Source organism: Acyrthosiphon pisum, chromosome A1 (assembly GCF_005508785.2).
Source record: "Acyrthosiphon pisum isolate AL4f chromosome A1, pea_aphid_22Mar2018_4r6ur, whole genome shotgun sequence".
Classification (NCBI taxonomy): Eukaryota; Metazoa; Arthropoda; class Insecta; order Hemiptera; family Aphididae; genus Acyrthosiphon; species Acyrthosiphon pisum.
The window spans coordinates 84999251-85026324 of NC_042494.1; the positions used below are offsets into that span (position 1 = coordinate 84999251).

The following is a 27074-nucleotide window of genomic DNA, read 5'->3' on the forward strand; positions in this document are numbered from 1 at the left end:
AATATTAAAATATATAATATTATATAGACATCACTCATTCATTCACGTCATAGACAATTACAGATTTTCGAGTTTTGACTCAATATTACATATTATATGTATATGTATATATGACAGAAGAATAAATATCATATTTATGTAAACGTTTTATTATATGTGTCAGCTGTCATTGGACATCAAGAAGTTTACACATATTATATAATATTTATATTGATGTAGGTATAGGTATAGATTATATATTTATATGTATAAAATTATAATATCGACACGGAACGGCCAATGCAAATGTATCTATATATTATATATTTAGTATAATGTGTAAAAGTTTCTTATGAAAGTATAATTTTTTTCTTAACATACATATTATTTTTTATTGTTAAAAAAATATTATTGATCGATAAAGTATATATATAAGTTGCAACATTAATTCAATATATTCAAGATATCTGGCTCAAATTTGCTTATAAAAATATGTAGGTAGGTAAATATAGTTAATTTATTAATATTATATTCTGGTTTACGCCGATGTTTGAACAAACGTTACACACTGGGGATTATAATTGTTTTGACTTCCCGGAGAAAGTGATGCGGTCATTTTGTCTGTCTGCGTACGTGTACGTCTGTATATTATATATTGAAATCGCAGAATATAACCTACCTACAACTCTGGTTTCATAATAATGTAACGATGGACTCCAATTATATGGGCAATATATAATAGTCTATAGGTTGTGTATATACCTAATATCTATGAAAAATATAAATTGTATTAAATTTGTTTTTTAAATTAAAATTTACAGTTGAGAAATAATATTTTTTCTTTCATCTGCGTCGGCATCACCGATTGTTCAATATATATATTTATATATATTAAGTAGGTAGGTACCTTTATTTTTACTTCATTAAATAAACAACTTGATGATCTAATGTGTATGATTTTTTTTACGCAAGTTAATAATAATAATTAATACTTAATTAAAATTGCAACAGTTTTGAACGATTACATTTTCTTGCCGGTTATATATTATTATATGAAACAAACAAGATGATTAAATAAATATTATATAGGTATTGATATCTACTATACCTATATATTGTAGACAACTGCTATCGCGGTATGATCCAGTTAACACACTACAATCATTGTTTTATCATATTATGATAATATATTGATATATGTATGTATACAATTATTTAAAAATTATAACTTTTATTTTTTATTAATCAAACAATACGTCATTATCTATAAATTAAATGGATCGTATTTTAATAACCAAAACGATTTTATGATGTAGCGCCTACTCAATAAGATAATCGCACTTTAGAAAGAAAAAAATAATAACCGTTTAATCTTATTTGGAATAATTATTTGTCATCGCCATAAATATTTATTGTGACATATATAATATTAATAAATGAGTAAATATATTCTAACCGGACGTGCCGTGTATATATAACACAATAAATATAATGGGGTTTTAGATAGATTTGCGTCCTACGTAATTGATAAATTATACATAATAATATAATACTTTATCGCTTCGATTTGAGTATATTATTATATATTTATCGTTGAACATATAAAAAAAAACCCGAAAATTTGCTGCAATTTGACGTACCTAATTTACGTACACAGCTGCAGCGCCAGCACACTTATTATCACGATTCAAAATGTCAGTGGGTGGGTAGTATAATATATTATATACAATGTACCGCAATATATTATAATATACCTGCAATATCGAAGCGGTGATAAAATTCATCGACGCATTAGACGCATATCAATATAATAATAATATATATTTTATGAATTAAAGAACGCGCGTGTGCGTTTTGTGCGACGATCAATTAGCTGTGCCGAACCGCGAAATCGCATCAACTTTTGAGAACCGCACACGAACGACCGCCCACATTTATATATTATAATATATATATATATAGGTATACTAAATTAATGTACCTATCGTTGGTACAACTACCGCTTTGGAAAAAGTATCTATACCTTATATACCTGGTATATTATATATATATATACGCACGTCGTACCAATATAAGTACACGTCATAAATGGGTAAGTACCGTGTTTCAACGGCGGCGGCGGCGGTCTGGGCGTGATTCCAGTCGCGTGTAAGTGCGATTATCGTCAACGCCGCCCTGCGTAGAACAAACAATAGAAAGCAGATTATATTTTGACACAGTGAAAAAAAAAATTGTGTTTTAATAACACACATAATATGCACACTCTGTCACATTATACTATAATACGTGTTTAGATTATTCGTATTGCTACAGACTACAGTACTACAAATAATAATATATACGCGACAGCCGGTTCGGCCCGTATCGCGCGTTATAGTAGGTAGGTATGTTATTATAATATATCTTAAAAGTTAAATATATATATATATATATAAGAGGTACAAAAGACGTACGAAATACGAGTAGAATAAAAATATTTTTTAAAAAAAATGGATGATAATACGCGAACAAGAACGGCGTGAAAACGACATTACTATACATATAAATATGAAACCAATAATAGATATTACATTGACAGTTCGTATAATACTGCAGTAATGTACATAATACATAGGTATATTATATGTTTGGCGGGTGCATAAGAATTAGTTTTTCCTTTACGTGTATTATTATCAGTTGTGTAAACACGAGCCTTGATTTACGTAACGTGGGTGTCTCCAAAATATCGATTATCGTTTTCAATAATAATAATATGTTTATAACATAACGAAAAAATACCGATGTGTATAATACTGTATGTATGTTACAATATGCCTGGGTGCAGGTGCGGTGGATACTGTGCGGATTAAAATTGGCTTTATTCGATCTATTGTATATACGTACGGGAAATAGGTAGGTATTGGAATTAAACTAACCAAATATTGAAAATAATGCGAAACAGTGATACAAAAAGTAAAAACATCGTCAATAGAAAATATAATGCATAACGTAGGATATAGGCACCCACAATATAAATAATAGGTATTAACTGTAATAATAACCGTATTATTTACGACCTTCGTCGCATTATAATAATGATTAAAACGATAGTAGTCTATACTTGCCCACCTGCAGTGTATGTGCTATAAGGTTTTGTGTAAAATTAAAAAATCGTATGACTACTGACTCCGATTAGCATTATATATAATATGCAAGTTCTCGAAAAACGCCCACAAAAAAAAACAGATTAAATGATAAGTTTAATAACAATTTACTATTTTTGTTTTGTTTTCAAACAATCGTAATGCGGTTCCGATTTTAATTATTGTTTACCATAATAAAACAGTACATAAATCGTATATAATGTATGGGTAAAAATTATAACTGGGGTAGACAGAATGTGTGTATTTTCGTACATGTGTACTTTTTTCCTTTTAAGGCCGCCCTTGGATAAAGTCACGCTTTGAAACACGCGCATTGTATTGTTCAATTTTGAGTCACCTTGAAGTCACTAGATTAAATTAGTCTGAAACAGCTTAGGTCGGGTTAAGATTTTCCAACGGTAAAACAATTGATACCAAACTGGATTATATATTGCGTAAAAAACATAAATGATCGAAACCTCTACATATTATTAATTATTTTAAATAATAATTATTGGGTATATGCCTATAATAGCTGATACCGCTCTAGCTGAGCGTACTAATTTGCCGTAATCACTTTAATTCGATTTAACTCATTTATATATATTATAATATACAAGGGTAAGCTACGGTGTATAAATTATATATATATAGCATACAGGTACAACAGCTCTATATATAGGTACCTCTGTATATATATCGCACGTCAGTCATGGTGTTTGAACTTTAGTATTTAAAATACATTCACATACATCATAGCGTTATACATAATGGCCTCGGTGTATCTATCCATATATTTAAGTTCACGTAGAATGATATAATTTTATGGTTATTTGATCACGAGAATTACAATGTTGTATAAATGTACCTCTAAGGAAACAAAATCGTAACCTAATAAATATAAATAACAATATGTACTAATATAATTCGGAAAAATTATTGTTTTGTATTTTATGATTTAATCCATTTTTTACTATCCAGAAATATATTGTTGTTAACAGGCACGTATATAGTCAGCATTTTTTTTAGGGGTGTCTTGTTTTATTGTGAGGGACTTTACACACTCCGTTGTAAAAATCAATCTAACCTTCTAACCTAAGTTAATCTAATAAAACAATATATTATTTTTTAGAAATCTAAAGCATATAACAAATATATTTTTTACAGAATAACGTTGTGGAGGGTGTTGAAAAGGTTGGAAAAAACACGAATTTTTTTTTGTTTTTTTTTGTCATTCATTTTTTAATGAAGCCCTATAAATTATAATAGACCATCATGTTATGGTTTTGTTATTATTTTTTATAAATATATAGACTAGGTTTTTTTGACGTGACACCATTTTTTAAAACTTATTTTTTATTCACAGTTATGTAGTTTTTGACGCTGAGAACGTTGGTGTAATCAAAGCATGGGTGAGGTCGTGCTTATTTTCAGTTATGGAGTTTTGTCTAAAACAATTGGCCCAATTTTTTTGGATGCCATCGTTTTTAATTTTTAAATTGTTTAAATTTTTGATTTTCAACAAAAATAATTGTTAATAAATAGTATCCCGTAGAGTAGAAAAAATCCATAGATTATTTTTAAAATTTACTAAAAATATTATTTTAAACACACGTTTTTTTATTGACGTTTAAAACAAAATCAATATTATGTTTTCTTTATGTCTTAAAAATAACAACCCTGCCCACTTCCCACTGACTATGCCACTAGGTATTAATATTATTATTAATTATTTTTAGTGTAGCACCCGTATATGTGTTTTCTCCGTCTTACAAACGTACTATATAGACAAATTGTGACTTTGCGTACAGAAGAATTAATTTCTTGTTGTTAATTTCAATATTATATATACCTAGTGAATTACCCTGTATTATTTAATTTAAATATAATAATATTATCTAGGACATATCGTAGGACGTTATTGATATTTTAATTATAAAATGAGTTACAGCTTTATAATATAAGCATGTACGATGTACCTATTACATACATTTTGTAATATAATATTTTAAATTTTACAATTTTAAATGCTTTTAAATCCATTAAAATTAAAATATTAATAAATGTCTATATACGAGATGTCCTTGATTATACTCTTACCTTTAAAATTGATTATAGCTCAGTTTAACTTTATATTGAAATAAAATGGATTCTGCAGAACAAAAATTTGCTGTGTTGTATACGATTGTAATATGAAGACGATACATCCGAGTATATAGCATCCGAGTATAATATCATATTTACTTACCAGTACTTATGACATCATAGTTGACTTGTATTGGTAACCAATTCGGTGCAGGCGTACTTATAGCTAAAACTTTTAGGAAATTAAATTATTTCGCGCTTTTCGGAAATGATAAGTATTGTCTGAAAGTACAATATTACAGGGAGGTTTTTGTATATAAAATACATTTTTTTATTACTATGTACGCATTACAAATACATAATAGATAATTATTTTCTGCGTCATATATAGTTAGGAAACGTTTAAACATTAACTGGTTTACACTTACCGCATATATATTATATTACGAACAAACCGACTATCGGCACGCTCAGGTCTTCCATCAGTTTCATTGATAAGCAACACAATTTCCGAAACTATAAACGTGGTTGACGTAGGTCACGGTCGCTTACGGCACCCAAACGTACACACACACACACGCAGACTAGCACGCAATATTTATCATAATAATAATAATGTATACAGTCGATCAACACGCGATCTTATCTATTAATATACAGCTGATTTAAGCGCGTTATTTCATTTTTTTATTTCAAGCGCCCCGTTACAATATTATTATAATATGTGTGATCGTAAAAAATCGCACCACGCGTAGGCCGCAAACACACTTATTTTTTACTATTACCATCATATTATTATACGTGTGCCGCGCGACACGCTCGTTAATCGCGCAACGAGCCTACCCAGGCGGCGATAATCTAATATAATCCGTTGATTGAGACGCAACAACGAAACCGGTCGGGACGGGAAAAAATCTCACCGGCGAAAGGTATATTATAATATTGTACAAAATACAAAAAAATATTATAACTCATAAGTATCCTGTGTATGATGTGTGTTATGATAGGCGCCTTACTAACCATCGTACAATATATAGGTACGTTATAAATATTGTGTATTTATGTGTAATCAGTACACTAGCTGTACCTAGCAGTGTACAATATTACAACAACCGCATCCGGGCAATCTGTGTAATCTACACTTCTATAGTTTTATATAGGCACCCCCGCAAGATCAAAAAGACGAAACCGCGAAAGTAAGATAATAATATGTTATATCATAGGTTTGATGGTTGGAGCTACTAATTTCTATCTAAATATGTAAAAAATAAAATGTTAATTCGACTTATTCCTTGTACTGACATATTATAAATATTTGTAAATAAATAGAAGGTAAATCGTAGGTAAATAAATAAAAAATTTCAATAGTTACTTCTTTTATTGATTTGACACGTTTTAACTATATAGAAGGAATATAACAAAAAAAAAATCGTCTTCCTGATTATGAGTATATTGCTCAACAGTTATTACAACGTAATTTATATTGGTAGATTTTCACATAAACAGTATAATTAGATATATGACTGCGTATAATATATATTATGATTGGCGTCTTTTACCATTCTAAAAACTCAACTCAACATTCATGATTACACATTTGATATTGGTTTGCTCTTTCAAACGAATAAAATCTACTAAAATATAATAATTTTTTTTACTCCTTAGAATCTATATGCGGTTTGATATTATATTGCAATAAATGCTGTACTATTATTTTATTTTAAACAAGGATGCGATTGCTTCTAGTGAAAACGACCTACACACTACCTTAATTCGCAATATCTTTACTGTCATTCACTGTATTACTGTATTGCAATTAAATACAAAATTTTATACTTAAATTTTTTTTTTATTATTATTTGTATTCATTATACAGCGTCAACTATTCAACTACTAGCTTACAACAAAATAAATATTAGTTACCTACATATAAATAAATACAATGGTTATTTTCTTAGATTTAGTTGTACATATCAATAAGTCTTAGAAATGTAAAGATTTTGTTGGTGTTGTCTTGGATTGGGCTAAGGGCTTCGAAAAGGTTGTCGGACATTCCTAGGCTTTTTATGGTTTCTACATGGTTTCGACAGTAGACAAGGAGGTGCTTGACAGTAAGAGATTCTCCGCATGTTTGGGGTATGGGACATATTTGAGTGACCTATACGTACCTGTAGTCTGTTAATAATATTACTTCATCTTTACGATTGAATTATTGGGATTTAGGCTAGTATACTCGTATGGTAGAAATTTTGATTTCTCTTAGTTTGTTATTTGATGTACGCTGCCATTCGGATTCCCATAAATTTGTACAACAGGTACTAACATTCTTATAGATGTCATTATGTCAATGAGTGAGGTCAGTGGGGAATAGACCCATTACAGGGTTTTTAATTGTTTCACGAGCTACTTAGTCAGTTTTCTCATTGCCTATCTCATTTTCTATCTATTCTACAGTGGCCTAGTATCCAAATAAACCGTATGTTCTTGTTGACTTTTTCAATATATCACCTTAATCTTTATTTTGAATATACCTAATCGCGAAACAGAAAATATATATTCTCAAAAATGAAATACATAAAACAAAACCTTTAACCTGAAAAAAAAGCCATTTCGCTAAAAATTAACCTATTAAGTCTTACAGACATGTTTGGTCGTATTGGTCCATACTCCGTTGCTTCCTTATTAGAACAATAAATGTGTATTCACCGCTCCAGCAGTTATATTATGTCCATTATTATTGGTAAGTACAGTACATCTGAATACATAGTTGTGTTTCGCTATCAAATATTTGAAGTATTATTAAATATGGCATATTTTGGTATAATTTCTAGGGAAATATATTTAAATGTTAAACCTATCCACCAAACCAACTAGGTTGGTACTCGCGAATACCTATTATCGAGGCAATACGAATCCCAAATATTCGTGTCATAATTATTGTATACCATCCATAAACCATTATATGGATATTACATAATATGTACTCGTATTATAAAAATATTAAATAGGTTATTATAAAAACAGAAGTTTTATAACTAAATATACGTTATAAAACGTAACACAAATCTAGTTACCTATAAGTTGTAAAATGTAGCAACTAGACTTGTCTAATTTGTATATTCCTAACAACTTAATATCTTAAATATTTAATATCGATAGAACTGATTATTAATCATTCAGTAATTATGGGCTATGGTTATACAATAATATTGTTAACTCTTTTCAATACAGAAAAATACAATTTCCTGCTTGAATTGAAATATGACTTATACAAATTAATATTTTTAAAGCAATTTCAACATAAGGCAATGTTGGGTGCATTATTGAAGTATTTTCACATTATTTTTTCGTTTGACAAATATTTTTTAATTAATGATTACCTCACAACATCCCTCGCCAAATTCTTTTTCCAAATCATCTGTATAAAATATATAAATTAACAAAAAGGAATTTTTAATTTTATTGGTTATTGTTTTTGCTCCATATTTAGAAGCACATCCTTTGATTGCAATCAGTAGATAAGAATTTCTAAAACTCCCAAAACTCCAACACAATATCTAATTTTAATTGATCTTCATACCTATTTACAACGAGTTTGATATTTTATATATTTATTTAACACTTTTGTCCTGAAATTATATAAAAATATTTCTTAAATTGATTAATAACAAAATAATAAATGTATATCTTTTAATTTGGCGACCTAGTGCACTTGCCCTCTTTGGCTCTTTGCACCCCTCTCTTCTTATCATGACCTTGTGAATAGGAGTGCCGCGTGCGTATAGTATTGTGATATTATATTATAGTGTACCACGTCATTTATAATCCGATAATCGTATTACTTATTATTATAGATGTTTATAGCCGAACAAGAGAAATTACCTAAGCCCCCTCCACCCCCGTGTATATAATTATTCGGAAAATATTTCTGACGTAGGAACACTCAAATTGGTTATTGGTAATAAATAATGTTGTGAATATTTGTTGTTTTTTTATTTATCTTTTACAACTTCCGCAGCAGTGACCATTGGTTACAAAATTATATTAACAACTAGTTTAAATAAGGATAAGTTAGGTAATGCAAACAATGTACTATAGAAATAAAACGATGAAAATTATCATTTCGTTTAAACATATTTAAATTTGAAATTTTGTTGAATAAATTATTTTATTTTAAAAAGTTAATAGTGACATTTTTGTGTTCGGGACTCGTTATACAAGGGAGGAATCGAGATCGAGTTTGTCCCGGAGCCCGGAGGTAGTGGTGGTCTTCGGCAAGGATGCATTTTACTGAGAGCCTAACACCGCGTTGTCTATATATTATATAATTAAGCGTGGGCGTTATATAACATAATATTATTATATACATTGGTATCACCAGACATTACAATATTAAAGTATGTTACCGCGTATTACAATTATAGTAGCATAATATAGTGGTCCAGCTCGAACGGTGGGTCCGACCGTACAACAGATTATAATATATGTAAATGTATATTATTACAATAAATAATGATAACTATTGCCACAATCGCGAGCGGGCGCGCGCGCGCTGGTCACGCGAGGAGAGCGACACACGACGAACGAGACAACGACGATAACGATAATAATTATGACAGAATCGTGTCGGCCCGCGTATATATCATGTGTGTGTGTGTGTGTGTGACGTGACGGGCAGCACGAGGAGAATTTTTTTGCCATATGGCCGAGCTAGGCAATCCAGGACGACGCAATAGTTTTTTTTTTTTTTGAAATTTTTTTGATTTTAAATACTTGACTTTTTTATTGTATTTTTTACGTACACTTTTTTGGGTGGAGGTCAGTAAAATGTTCACTTTACGACCCCATCTGATGTTTCTACAAATCAGCTACCGAATCTAGTCTACGCGAGGTTACCTATATATTATGGTATTTCACAATTAGCAAACGATCGTTTTAGATTTTCTCGACATAGCTCTCCTGGCCGAGAGTAAAATATAATTTATAGAAATACGTATATAATATGATACTATTCATAAGATAGTTCTCTCAACACGTCATGTACGCCTACCCATCGGTATATGACCAGATAGTATAGACTTAAATCCAACCAGAGTTCGGACATGCATGATTGATCTGTATAACAATGAAAAATAAACATTTAAAATAATGCTCAAAAATACGTAACATTATACGTATAGTTAAATCTAAGCAGTAACATTTTTAGTAATAATAAATTATGCATTATACTAAAATACTTAAATATACTTTAAATATGTATTCTAAAATCAGAATAATACGAGTAGATTCATAATGTTATAATTTAGCAAAAAATGGGGGTGAGCATCAACAAGCTTCGAATCTAATCAAACCCTGTAAATTATATGTTCGACATCGTCAAAGCGGTCCACGATTACATTTCAGATTAGTGGATTGTGGCTATAAGTTACCTTGGAAATGTCAACATTGTCTTCGTTTACACTTAATACACCGTACTTGCGGTACTTCACCCACACCCACACATCATATTTTACATATTCTACGGCGATAAGCACACAGTGGTCGTCTCGTCTATGTTTGTGGTTTCTGCGAATTCCGTCGCTTAAGTAACATATTATGCGTTTACGATGTTTGCGACATAATACACCCATATGCCACGAATAGCGTTTGTAACAAAACCAATGTTAAATTAAATTCGTAAATAAAAAAAAAAATATATAAAGAAGAAGAAAATAATAGGGAAAAAACAATTTCAATTTGAAAGAATGGCGGATGTATTATTATTATGTACGGAGTGCTAGACGTAACTCGGAGACGGCGACAAAAAGAAATTCAATTTAAATTTCTCACCGAACCGTCAGGAAACTGCACGACAACTGCGAACGCAGTAGAAATAATATGTAGGTACTGAAACGTTCGAATTATTATTATTGTATTATTAAAATGGCAAATTCGATAGGAAGAGGGATTGCAACAAACACGCACCGCGAGATTGATAATGGATCAATAAAATAATATGACAAAATGACTCCAATTTAGATGAGAATATATCCTTCTATAATATTACTATATTAAGCATCACAAAATAATACGCACAAATATCAGTTATCTTAACTATGAAATACACTTTTCCATTCTTACGGTTTCTTATAGTTTAATTATTTGATTCGTTTAATTAGTAGAGGTATAGATAAAGTATAGGCATATCATTGGCATTTATACTTTATAATTTATACTATAATTGGTATTATATTATTGGTACCTACCTACCTAATACCTATGTATAATATTATAACACATGTTGGGGTGCAACGGTTACATTCAAAATAATATTAGCAATTAAATAAGTACGTACACAACTGAAATTCCTATTATGCATAAAAAAACGGTAGTATATAGATGAGAATAAATTAACTGGCAAATACTTTATAAGCTAACTATCGGAAAACTTCTTTAAATTCAAATCAAGACATCAATATTATATAACGTATACATATTATATTATTGTGAAATCGTTGTATACACTTCAAATGTGACTGAGTTTAATGAGGAATTGTGAAGCTCTAAATTCGAGCAAGTATAATAAACTTATAAATGTGACATAGGTACCTATATAAAATGTGATTTACACGAACCACAAGTCACAAGTTAAGAAAATTGACAATTTAGGTCATATGAAATTTTCATATATCTTGACAAACCATTTTATGATATCTAGTGGTAGTATATTATATGGTAGTGTGCAGTTCATCAAGGATATACAAATCAAACATACCTAGCTGTGGTTTTAGGAGAACATTTCATAATATATATTGTGCGGTTAGGTCTAGGAATCGTAATCAAGTGAACTAACAAGCAGACAATTTTGCATAATACAATATTTAAGTAGATTTATTTGTTTTATTAATATATTATGAACAGAAAAGTATTTTTATAATACCTATAATGTGACTAACCGTTTAAATAATATTCAACTATGGTATTGTTTACGACATCGTGTGACTGAAGTGCACGATGAAAAAACATGATATAATGGCCAATATAATATGATATAATAGAAAACAATAAAAATGGTATTTTAATTCTGATTAATGTAAAAACTTGCAATATAACTATTCTAATTTATACTTGAAAACGAACACAATGATAACTGTCCAAAGAATCTTAAATCATTCGATCGATTGTGATTTTTAAATATCCAGTGAATATTTATTTTGACTTTTAACAGTTATATAATATTAAAATAGCTAACCACACGATTTAAATTTTTTGAATAAATCGCTGTAGGCGCGTATATGATTATTGTAATTTCAAAGACATGTCATTTTTATTTACCGATTATTTACTAGATTTTTTAAAAGCTTTATCCATAAATATAATGCACGAGTATAACGTTTGTTTTTTTCTTTCTGATAATTTTTGTTTTATAAAATGTAATAAGTGGTACAGTAGTATGTATATAGTACTATATAACATGTAGGTAGTATTTATGATGTCAACATAGTTTTTGACAATCACACTATCGCCGCTGTTATGTAACGTGCATATTTGGGCTTACGGGGGGATTAGTGGTTGGTGAATTTTAAAATTTCGATCGGAATTATTGTGTTTTCGACGACCACGATATGAGAGTCATCAGTCATACACACTCAGATGAATATCATAAGTCAGTATTGTGCCCTCATTTACCAGGAATATTTTTCACTAATATACGCCATATCGTATATTATTATCATATAATATATTTTTAACGGTGCAATGTTATATCCTGAAGCGATTTACTGGCGTGTCTGAAACCACGTTTCGCGAATGACGGAGAAAAAATGTTGATAAAATACAGAATTTCGTTATCTGGGACGCGACACCGTCCAAAAAAAACCATCGGTTCTCTTACCCGTCGACCGTCGTCCGGCTTGTGATTGTTTACTCTTTCTATCCTATAGTCTCTCGCACAGACGCGTATTGTACGACTTATTACGGTACACCACGCTGATCCTCGGCAGATCATAGGTCTCGACACCGCGGGCTGGTCGAGAAGTAGGGGTCATGCTCGGTTGCCGAGGTCGCACTGCAAAATATCCACGGATGAAAGATCGGTTTAATAAGGTGTTTTTTTTTTCCGTTTTTCGTTTTTTGTTTTATTTTTTTTCACAACTTTATTGGCCAATCGCATTATGCATACGCGCATAATACACCACGCACACTGCAGGCACTGTATATGCACTATCACTGCATCCTCGATAGCCCTTTTTCTTATTCCATATATTATAATCTTTCCGCCAATATTTCTGTACAATACCCCTCGGGCTCGGGTATGATTTCTCGGCTGTTTCTACAATATAACATAATATATATTATTATATACGATGATCCGATATAAAAGGTCGTGGTCTTCGGGATTGCGGTGCACTGAAACATAAAAGATGATACGATAGATATGATAGATTGACGCGGCAGTATAATATAAGTAGGTAGGTATATATGCGTGTGTATCCGTGTAGGTGTTTCCATAATATATCTAATATAGGTAGGTATGGTAATAATATTATACTGCAGTACATGATTAACACAGTTATATAATATGACCCACCCAACATCTCGGCATCAGCAGTAGTTAACTTGGCACGTCGTTAAAAATATATTCGAATTGGAATTTTAATTTTTTGAAACGATTTAGCCGCAGCTGCAGATTCACGCGTTATCTATATATTATAATTATCCTGTCGAGTACTGTATACTAATATAATAGGCTAGTATATAATAACTAGAAATGACTAGTCCCATCGAATTTCTATATACCTATATACGGCCTATATTATACGCGAGTGTGAATCGTTCGATAGACCTATAGCTATACGGTATGCGTACAATGTATACACAATAATAACAGTCAGACATCGTTATATTTATACATTAATTTTTTTAATGAGGAAAAAACCGTTAATTATGTTGTAACTCCGTACACATAGCCACATAGGTACTTATTATTATTTTTTATTTCATAAACTACATCGGTCAAACGAATTCGATAGATTCGTTCCCCGTAAGAAACGTAATATATAATATATACGTATTATTTTCGTGCCTATATGTATATATTACTATATTAGTATATTGTACTCGCGTGGCGGATTGTATACGACTGCCCAATGCGCCCCAATATATATTATTGTGTTTGAACATCACGTTTTTCATTAATTTAATAACGTCTTATTATATTGTGAATTTTTTTTCAGCCGCGCTGTGGAACTGCAATTGCTGGTGGAATGCCGCCAATATTTACACTTTCGCCGTGCAACCCGGAGTAAGTATACAATAAATTATTAATATTATATTATATCCTATAAAATGTATATGCGTTTTGTTATGTATGACGGAGACGGAGCGTTAAAATTGTTTTTCGAATCAATATATTCGATAATAGATCGTGGGACGAAACAATTGCGTGTGGCTATGAAAATACACCCCACCTGAGTGTGTAATAATATCGTACCTATACCTGAAATCTGAATAATTACATATTATTGTACATAGGTAGGTACCTAGGTATATAGGTAGTGATTAAATTTTGCACCCGACGCCCAAACAGCAGTTCTGTAGGCATCTATTCCAACATGTGTGATTGTTTTGACTAAATTACATAACTCGGGCACGCTCGAAGAACCGTGGTATAGTAATATAGTAGGTATATATAGTTACATATACTAGGAGGTACCAGCTATTATACCCATAAGTCATATTATTATATTATATGTGCTCACATAACGAACGCGTAAAATATCGAGGTGATTGTTGCCGGTGTTTAAGACGACGGATAATCGTATGCGCTATATACACAATCGTTAGTAATTATGTGTTCATAATTATAATATAATATATTATACATTATACTGGGTGATTATTTTAACTGTAAACACTCATTCCTTGAAAACTATTAACGTTTTTGGAAACATTTTTTGAACATTATAATTTTTTTTAATTTTTATTTTTAAATGACAACGTACAGTTCCTCATTCCAATGAAAAATATTTTTCTAAGAATTTTGAACTATTAGCTAAGTAGTTAAATGTATTTTAAGTTTCAATAAGTGGATTATGTATATTATATAGATCAACGTTTTTCGGGCTACATGGTTTTGAAAATAATCCAGTACCTACCGATCAGTCAGTATAAAATAGTACAGTACCTATACCTACTTCAGGCAACTCTGCTTCGCTTATCTATGGTAAAATAATTACGAATGGAGTAAAATATTTTTTCAAAATATTTTTTTGAGATTCAAGTGTTGTAATTAGATTAAATACTCACCTGTATACTATATGATATTGTATGTAATATGCGTACCCATGTGTCATAGATGAAAAAAATAAAACTATCTAGAAAACGACTATAATATAGTCTATATAGTTTATAGGTATTATAGCCTACAGGTACATGCTACACAGGATAATAATAATATGCTTAGGTACACTGCAGATATTGACGTAACAAATTAGATTGAAAATGAATCAATTGGAAAATCTAATTTGTATACGCACTTTAACCGAAACGGTTTGGTTGTTTTTCTAAGTTTTTATTTTTTTTAAATAATATCATAATTGTTTTAAATGGATTAATGCGTATACATTATATGATGACATATTCGATTAACTAGACCTCGCGGAGAAAGTATCTGAAAATTAGTATTGCTGTGTGTGTGTTTTAAAAAAAATTTCAATATGCGATATCCTTGGCAATTGCGACTGACTTTTAAATTATTATGCTGATGTATTCATTACAAATTCAGTTCGCTTGGTATATTGATTTGCAGTATACGACATACGTATATATTGTAATGTATAAGTTAACGTTAAAAATAACTACAATATTATAGATACGTATAGGAGTATAGGACTCGGTGTCTCGGTTTCATAACTGGTTATAAAATGACATGTGTAGTTGTTATACTTGTATAGACTTCGTTATATTTTCGTCTATTTTTTCAAATCTACGAGTCACTACGACGGAATATACCTACTTTAAAAACAATTTCAGGTTCAATTAATAATGAATAATAATTATGGTCACTCGAAAAATAAGCGATCTAGAAAAAAATAACCATTGAAACATTAATAATTGTGTAATAATATTTAATAATACCTTCATAATATTATACTTATGTTTTTACTAAATACAATATGACATTGTATATGAATTATAGTAATTGTATTATATAATTTAAAAATACATTAATGTATCATCATAATTTGTATTCCTGCAAATGTATCTAATGAGCTTGATTTCACTATCATACATAATACGCATTTTAAATTAAAAAATAACTAAAATCTACGCATTAAATCAAATTTTTGACGAAATTGTATGTAAAAAAATAGACGGTAAAAATACCAATTATTTTTGTAAACTTTGACGTTAAGTTTTTTTAATGTACTAAGTATACTTGATATTCATTTTTTTTAACTTAGTAACATACTAATATTATGTACGATGTACCTATATTTAATCATACACGTATTTATTCTAACTGTGTATGTTTGTATTTTGTATACACACTATTATAATATTTGCCGATAAATATTCAAACATAAACATGCAGCTAATTAATGGTTATTATATAAAAATAAATTCATTGCATCTCACTCATTATGTAATAGGTAGTATGTATTATACGAGTATAATATGTATTCACCAAATATTTGTTGAATGAATACAAGTATAATAATCAGTGTATAACTATTATAGTTACTACCTACCAATTTTAATGAAATATTACTTGACCTAAATCGAAAATATAAATAATTAATAAACATTTTTCGATTTAAACATAATTATTTATTTATAAATCTATATACTTTTCATAATTGTCGTGCGTGGCTAATACAATAAATAATTTAACTGTCGTCAATAAAATTATTATTTATCATAAATCACACAATATTCGCGTAAAATATAATATTTATAAACGTAAAATAATTGTGAATTCAAAATCACCTATCTGGTTTTTAAGCAAAAGGAAGTGCGATCACTGGACGGTTTCTTCCCTCACCCTATTCATTTTCTAAATTTATTGTAGCATATATTATTATTATGCCCTTGTGTATAGATTGTATATTCTCTAACACAATTTTTTTAAAAAAAACTTATCTGGTTTAAAATGGTCTTGTAATCCCTTTTCCCAATATCCCGTTTCATTGTTTCGACATAATTTTAAAAAAATCCATTATTTTCTCATTTTGTTTTTGATATGGTACCTATTTGATTATAAAATATAGAAAACAAAATGTAGGTATGATTTTTTTTACTTTTAGTAGACAAAGTACTTAAACGACTGAAATAATTAACCATATAAGATTTTTCTCGATGGATAGGAATGTCCGGATGTGATAAGTGATGAGTGATAAAAATATCACATTTAAAATCACGCGCTTATTATTATTCCTATAGGAATTCCTTATTTGCCATCAGGTATATTCATATGATTATATGTCTAAACTTTTTTTGGTGTAACATTATTTTATTTTAAATTTACAAAAAGTTTAAATTTTAATGGATATTATAAAAATGTGTACTTTTAATGCCGAACAAGATTTTAAAAATTGTTGTTGCGTTGTGTGGTAGGGGTGGGTATACATAGACGTATACTGCAGTACCGATTAAAATTCGTCATATCTAGTCTATGAATTCAAAACTACAGCATAATAAGCATATAATATAGTTTCGTCAACAAACATCGTTCATTAATGTCATATTGTTGTGTGTATGTTTTCAGTATTTGGACTTTGACAATTTACCGGACACGAATTTCTCATGCGACGGCAAAGTCATCGGAGGTTATTACGCAGACGTGGAGACCGGCTGTCAGATGTTTCATGTTTGCACCATTGGCCAAAAAGGTAAGAGGGAAATATAAACAAAAACAAAACCCAACCCAATTCGATTTTTCGCTTCGCAGAGACAACTTTCTTCCGACACGCGAGTCGGTCGGCTATTGCAGTCGCCACTAGGTTGTATAACCGGAGCAATCCAGTTATCGTGATTTACATAAAAAAAAACAGCCACACGGATTTAGTCAGCGTTATTATATACCTGAAACTCTGACTGCCGCAGAAGTTTATGTTATATTTTTGCTCGTATTATATGTATATATCTATTATTATATGCGTTTTACATGCACCTAATCCTCTATAGGTATATAATATGTATATTATGTTACATATGGGTGTACCTGAGCTCGCATATAATATATATATATTATATTTATCGGTGTAGGGCGCGGGCACTGCAGGGTAATACGATATAATATTATATATGTATCATGTATATGTATATATTATGTTATAATAATATTGTTTATAAACTGCAAGCACATATTATAATATCATAGGTACACGTGTTGTATACCATGATACGCAATCCCCCATCGGCTGGATCTCTATAAAATAACTATAGTAGGTACCTACGTATAATATAGCCTATAGGTACCTGTACGTGTAAAATGATAAAAACAGATATACATAATATTATACTGTACAAACAGAGTGTATCGCGCGAATGTGTGAGAGATATTCAAACGTGATTCCAATAATGTGTTAAATCGTCAGATGTTTCCGATGCACCCTGTAAGTATTTAATAATAATATAACGTCCATGGTGACGATGAAAAAGATCGACGTCAACTGCACAATCGTACAATATACGCATAATATACGTCTCGATAAAAAGCTCCACGACTGAATATCAGTGATGGGCTCTTGCACCACACATGTATCTACACAGTCTCTCCGTATCTAATGGATAGGATCTTCTTTCATACAAGTATATACACATGAGGTAGATACCCATATATATGTATATTATATATAGGTATCGTAGGTATACCGCGTGCGTTTCGTTTGCAATGTGTTTGCATGCAACACATTCTTCGCTACGTACACAATGGCTGGTATAAAACAACTATAACACACGCTATATAGTATTATTATTATTGTATTAAACTCTCATAATGATATTACGCAATTCCATGCATTTTATCCGCGAAAAGCACTAAATACGCGTGTATCAGCGCTGCCGTTTTTTTCGCGCTTGTGTGCAAATGTATGTGTGTATATTATTATATACCTAGATGTAGTACCTATATGCCTACAACGACGGCGATGGTCGAAAAGGTCATAGATATACTTAGGTACGTTAAAATGCTAAACACTATCGCTGTACATTTATATATAGTGTCTGTCATCTAATAACACACGATCGAGTCGTACCTATGCTGTTTCTTAAATCGCGCTACGTACGATTTCTGACTCGAGAGTGATTTACGGCACATAATTTATTACTATATCGCTATGTGTGGTATGTGTGTACATCACATTACACTCAATAATAAGTACCATACAACACGCTTTAGGTATACCTAACTTGTAAAATGGTTTTTTTAATGCTTGGGATCTATAAAAGTATAGATTAAAAAAATGTGCTAGTTTAATTTAATTTAAATATGGTAGGTAATATAATATATACCTAATATATAAATATTATGACATTGCAATGTATATTATAAAGTTTCTGAGGAATCTTAACGATACATTGTCGTCGTAATATTTTGATAGGAATTGCTTCGCTATATACACAAAAGTAACTAGTTAAAATGTTGTAAAATGTTGACGATTAATGTATAAGTAATAAATACCTAGCTGTTTCGAAAGGTATCGAATATTAATTACTATAGTATAACATCGTTAACTATCATTTTAGGTAAGCATTAAGGTCGTAAATGGCTTCATTGCGTAACTATCAAAACAATGCGGAAATCTGTGAGTAAAGTGCTTTCGATATACATTTAACAAATAGTCCTGCAAGTAAACATATATGACGTTCAATTCTCGTATTTAGACAAAAACATTGAGTACTGCCTATTGTACGACATAGGTAATTCGTTTTGCAAATATGAAAATTTGAATGAAATAATTTACATATTTATATGATATTTTCAAATCCACTAATTTATAAACTATTTTGAACTATTTAAATTTCTTGTCATAAAATAAATGTATAAGTCACTAAATAAAATATAAAATAGTTTATTTAGATGTTAAAATGCTTAAGTGTATAATATATTTATTTATATTTTTAATATACCTATCGTTATTCGTTGTATGTGTTAACGTTAAGATATAAACTATAAATGTTTATCATCATTATCATTTTAATTAAATATTAACAATCAACATTTTAAATTAGAAAGATCATCATAATTAATGATAGTTCTTAGCACCTATAACCTACCAAGTACAGTGAAGTACCAATATAATTCTTAATGCTTGTGTAAAATATCTTGATCATAAAAAAAAGGTACACCATTGACTATTGAGCGGTTTGCTTAAGCAGCTTGACAAGTAATAGGTTGTTATGAAACCGTGGTTCCAACACAAATAATTTAACGCACGATTAGATCGATATTCATTATATAGGTTTTATTACGGGTTTTAACTTTAACTAGTTGTACAAGTAATATAAAATGCTCTTCTTAAACATACGTTATGTATAAAGCTCTGTTCTAATACGACTGACTAACCTCCTCCCTGTGTGTCAGCCTGCGGTTGAGCCGGACGCCGAATCGCCTAGTCAGTCTAGCCGTCGACCAACACAATATTCTTATACTGTTAAATGTTAATATTATATTATATGTGAAAATAATATAATATAACATTATTCAGGGGCTCACAACAAGGTACTAATATAGTAATATATTACAAAAGTCTCAATACCAATACTGCAGTATGACATAAATCATTTGAAAAATGACTACAACATATATGGGGTAGGTACATACGTACTCAAAGTCTCAAACTCTCAGTATAATATTATAATATAATTTAAGGTATGTAGGTATAACTATTATACAGTAGACGATGAGGAAGTATTATTGCGTTTAGCGTTTTAAAATGAAAACCGTAGGTATTGGATAATTATTAATCACTAAAAAAAATGTCGAAATATAAATCGTAACAGCCGTATTTTGAACCAGTTTTTAATTAAATAAAGAAAAAAACCACATTTTGTTTGGAGCTATAATATAGTTAATTGCACTATATAGTGACCGTTGAGGGGCTTTTCGTTTTTTCACTCTCGATACATATACGTTATACGTATATAATATATATATATTATTTTATATAATCTTACGTAGTTACCTATACAATCTATATTATATGCCTAAAGTGTGCAGCGAGTCAACCGCCTTATACGGTGTTTTGTCAGTTGTAGCTCGTCGACCCGAAGCATTTTGATAATAATTAATCACAATGTAGGCTAAACACGGATTGTGGGAGTGAAATGCGAAAAAATAAATAATAATAATAAGCCGTATTATAGCTACAAACATAATAATAATATAATATAATCATGCTGGCGCACGCCAGTCGATGGACCAGTTTTGCGACCCACCATCGGGATATATTATAAATTACAGACATTCTTAACAAGGTTATAACAACGACCATTGGACCGGGCGAGTTGCATAACCCCGCGAGACCTGCACGCCATTACGCCGCGGTATCTGGTCTTATAGGTATTATAGCACCAATATATATACGGCACAAGCGCTGCTTTATAATAATATATAACATCGTGTGTACCTATATAATATTATAATGTTATAAGCTCACGACTCCCCCGGCAAAGTCCGAATAACCGCCGACGTAGGTATATAATATAATAATATTGTTATGCGTGTTATTTATAATTACCGCCCGAGTTAAAAATATATAATATAGTATATTATTCAAATAATAATTAGCGTATACCCCCGCGAGACGGTTCAAGTGGCGCAACAGGTAGCACGGATATCCTCGCGTAACAGCGTGGCGGACCACTGCTGCTGAAATGTGTGTTAACCAGAATACGCATATTTCCACGTATAACAGGTTACATCGGCCATAACTAGGGCTCGAACTTTAACATTAACGCTATACGTACTTGTATGTTATGCATTTATGCACTAAAAAAAAAAGATGAAAAATATGCTCTTGTTATTGTTTTTTATGCACTGGTTTGCTTGTTTTTAAAGTGAAAACTTCATAGTAAGTTTGTTTTAAATAAATATTGAGTTTTAATAATAGACGATTTCTAAATTTTCACATTAACGATCAATTTACTGAAGTTACGTGCATTACAAAATACATTTTGGTTAAGTATAAAATTGTCAGTCGTGGTTTAGATCGATTAATCTGCTTTTGTTTTTAATCGGCATATTATGTGCTACCCTATATACATTTTTAAAGATGCGCTGACAGCTTTTGATATTTAAACTCGTACGTCATGAAATTAATTTATAACTTCACTTACATTTCAAAAAATAAATAAATTTCAGCAAATTTGATAAAGTTCCTAGGCTCCAAGCAATAACATGCGTTTATAATGTCATACACACTTTGTTGAAGTCTTGAAGTAGTTTTTATCAGTAATATACGAACATACGATACGATTATTATGTGGATAAGTGTGAACAATATGTTTGCCATAAATTATCCACTACCCATATATGCGTTAAAATGTAATTGCACTGAACCATATACAATATAATATACGACTAACTAGGTATTAATTTATATAACTTTACGTTCGGACCGGTCGGAATTTATAAGAATTCATGATTTCGTCACACACAAGTCACAACCGATATTTAAGGGGTTTAGTATAGGCAATTTTAATGCAATTTTTAGAAGAATTAAATTAATGTTTGATATTTTAAAAGTGATCCATGTCAGTACCAACACGCCGGACAAACTTTTACGGATACCTACATTATTTCCGGTAAATTTTCACATTATTTTCACTATTTTGTGCAAACAGAAAAAAAAGTTTGGCTATGATGTTTTTATTTTTTTTTTTCGATATTTCGATATTTGTCTCTAAGTTATCAAAAAAAAATAAATAATCTACTCTTTTGTATGTGTATGGTAAAAATTTGGTAAGGTAACTGTGAATACGGTCCTCGTAAGTTTGTTCCACGTAAAATCTTTTTCATGGATAAATTTCTTGGGTGGTGGGAATTGTGGAAAATGTTAAAAACTAGCACCCTTAATTCATATTTTTAACTAATGAACAAGTTTGTGTTGTGTTCAAAAATCCTTAAATATGAGATGAACCTTTGTTTTGTAGAATTGATTATGAATTATATTTATTAACAATTATATTTTATCAACCTATATAATATACTCAATGCTATTAGTTATATATATACCCATAGAGTCTATGGCATAAGCCATAGTAAAAATTCGTTTTATGAAATGTGTATTTACATTTCAAACAACCAAATAGTATGTAATATGAATACATCATATAATTAAAGATATTAAAGTATTGTACATAATATTTTGGGAATAAAATATTATTATATTATAGTATTTAATTTATTAGTTTGAGTAATGCAGTTTATTAAGTATCGTTATACTGAATACATACATATATTAATACATTATTATAATTATTTTCCATCAAATTAAATACAAATAATGATAATTTATTAATAAAAAATATTTCAGAAAATGATTTATATTGAAAAAACGGCATTGTGCAATTGTCACAATGACTGACAATAATAATTTCTGTGATTTACTGGTACACGACAAAAAAATTATTTCAATATTTCAATAATTAATGTGAGAGTGTGACAATAACATAAGACATAAGAAATACAGACACATTCTGCCACACAATAACAACGCCCTTGTAATAAGGGCGTTGCCGTTATTGATAAATTACAAGTACTTATAAATAATACAGTAATGCATAATAATGTTATAATAATCGAGGAATGGATTTACTAGCTTACTTTTTGTATATAATTTTCATAAAATGCTAAGACATAATATGTATGGTAGTCAGCAGAATCCCATCATATTTGTGCAATTTTCCATCGACTAGGTACTTATCTATTTTGTTTTTATCGTTTTCAGTTTGTAGAATAGAGTAATTACTTTATGTTTTGTAATCACAACAAATATTTTGTATCATCTGGTATCTTCTAAGAATTATCTAATTTTTTTTTTTTTATTTTGTAATTTTTAAAGCATATTTTACGATTATAGGTAAATCACGTGTATATAATATACATTTTCAAGTGTTATGGAATGCTATCATCGAAACAATAATTATATCGGACAAATATTTTAGTAAATTCTTAATTCTTCAATTATTTAAAGTATTATTATGGTTAGACAATTGATATAAATAAATTAATAAAAAATAACTTTTTACGATTGACTTTTCTATACAGTGTAGTGTGTACCCGGTACATATAGGTAGGTAATATAGTTTATAATATTACCTAGCTAGTTGTGCCTACACACTTAAAATATTTCATTTTATGGTATTTTAATATTTTATGTATATTAAGTACAAAATATTGTCTTATGTATAATAAAAATGAATTATGGCAGGTATATAATATAAATTATAATATAATCATTATTAATTGTTAGTTAAGTTTTAAATACAATAATTTTTCAGTTTTTTTTCACAATTCTATTAAATCTATATTATTTAATAATTTATTGTTCTTTAACTATATAAATTGCATCGCTGTAATATTTATTGCTATAAATTATTTATTACAACCCAGCTGTTGTCAACATTACTTTCTCATTAAAAATGACCTATATAATATGTAATATGTGTAAAAGAAATAAAATGGTAAAAATCGCAAATATGAAAATATGAAAATATTATGCTATTATGTTGCTTTCCAATATTATAGATTCGTACACATTTTAATCTACAGAAAGTATATTTTGTAATTTCTAAATTTGAACTTCAACTGTAGTTATGATGATCGAGAGATTATTATACGTATCTATCTATAATCACGCCTTTGAGTTAGTTAAATAAGTTTCGTATAATCACATTATATAAAACACCTCTCTAAGAACTATATATATTTATATCGATTGTAAACCAGACACGATAGCTCAGTACTTAACACATGTTTTACCAGACATTTCTTAGCTATATTCCGGAAAATTTTTAGTAAATTTTAAAAACATTAATACATTACATTAAATCACTTTTAGAAATCATCTCGGTTATTTTATAGTGATTTAGAAAATAATGACCCTACAGGGATTTTAAATTTTCACTGTATCATACACAATAATTCATAGACGAGATACAATTTTCATTTCGCAATTTATTATTTTATCGTTAACTGTACTACAGTACACTGCTCGTACAATACGTTTTGTAATTCAAGATACCTATTAGATAATCATATTTTTCAAAACTATGATTTTTATGTTAACTCGACTTGCTTACTCGTAAGTAAGTTAATACTCTTCCGTAATCCATGTACTGTATTGTCTTTAGGTATTCGGTTACCTAGCTACTGTGTATAAAACCTACACAATACACTATTATTACAATCATCAGAAAAAAAAAATGGAAATGAAAATAACAACCAGGCGATATCGTATTGTCGAACGATCTTCGTGTATTAGTTTCTTCTTACTTCCAACCCGATCGAATATTATTATAAACCACGAATGCTTCAGCACAATATTATAATATACGATCGGCACGAGCGATAAAAATAACACGCTTTCAATACTAAATAAGTCAGCCGACTGCCGAGTATAAAACGACGTAAGTATAATGTGTATTATAATAATATATCTTATGTAGGTACCTAATATGTTATATGAATAATATAATATTATTATAATGGCTGGTTACAGCCGAACGCATTAACCAGTACATAAATACTGTTTAAACTAGGTATTGTATTACTATTGTATTACAACGGTGGTAATGTTATATAGTAAACAATAAGAGCAATAAAATATGGCTTGCACACAATAACTATGTATATTATACGCAATGTGACAAAATCACGTTTTTGGTCATAATATAACACCTGATACCTATGTAAATTACTATACACACTACAGGATAGTATTATGAATTCCTGAGTAAACATTAACACCAAGTGCTGTCGTTATAATTTATAATTGCGTCTTAATATTCTAGGATCTATATTATTATAGATTACAGTCGATTAAGTGATTATGACAATTTCGCCGATTTTGAATTTTTCAGAATTCCTGCAAATTGTAATTCATACGTAAATATACGACACTATAATTATTACCTACTTACTTATACTAAAAATAACGGACATTTTTTTTCGGCCGTAAACCAAAAAATGCAGTTTTAAAAATACACCAAAGACTTATTTATGTGCGAGATAAAAACAAAATTATAGTTTTACATGTTAAAAAAATGGTGAATTCTTAAAATATTACCCACTTAGGTACAGTATTAATGAAAAAAAAATTGTTTTAGCTAAATTAGGCTAAGTACTTTGTATCAGCGCCACAATTTCCATAGAGCCTTTATTTTGATTAATGTTGACTATTTGATCCATTAAAATTATTTTACATTTGTATTTGTATATAGGTGAATATCTGTATTGAATATGCATCACATTTTACAAGAAATATAGACACTCAAATAAAACGTATAATAAAAATATTTTTGAAATAATCGTATTATCTACTAACCAATGTATTGAATATTTGTAATCTGTAATATGGGCTCAGAGTTAGTGTACCTATTTTTTGTTTTAAACAGTTCAATTAAAATAATTTAACTTTAATTTAATATGTAATTTACTTAGGTATACACCAATATGTCGTGTACTATAGTATATATTATGTTTCACTGTTTATTTATTACTTCTTTTAAATCTTAAATGTATTTAAATGTTTTCTGAATGTATCTTTTATGTGGAAATTATATTATGACTATATTAAGAGGACGTCGTACCAGCATGTGTTGTCTCCGTCTTACAAACGTACGACATAGCAAATTTTCGTTCGCTAGTTTCAATAGGGTGCTGTCATTTTTGATTTTAGA

The 27074-nt window shown here is 29.6% G+C and overlaps 1 protein-coding gene across 1 annotated transcript in view; it reads left to right on the top strand.

Moving 5' to 3' along the window:
• LOC100161799 (basic-leucine zipper transcription factor A) overlaps positions 1-27074 on the top strand; it is a 60638-nt gene that overhangs the window by 27432 nt on the left and 6132 nt on the right. Inside the window, exons 3-4 of the mRNA XM_001950294.5 lie at positions 14402-14469; positions 17935-18058. Of these exons, the coding sequence (XP_001950329.2) occupies positions 14402-14469; positions 17935-18058 (192 nt within the window). The remainder of the gene's footprint in view (positions 1-14401; positions 14470-17934; positions 18059-27074) is intronic.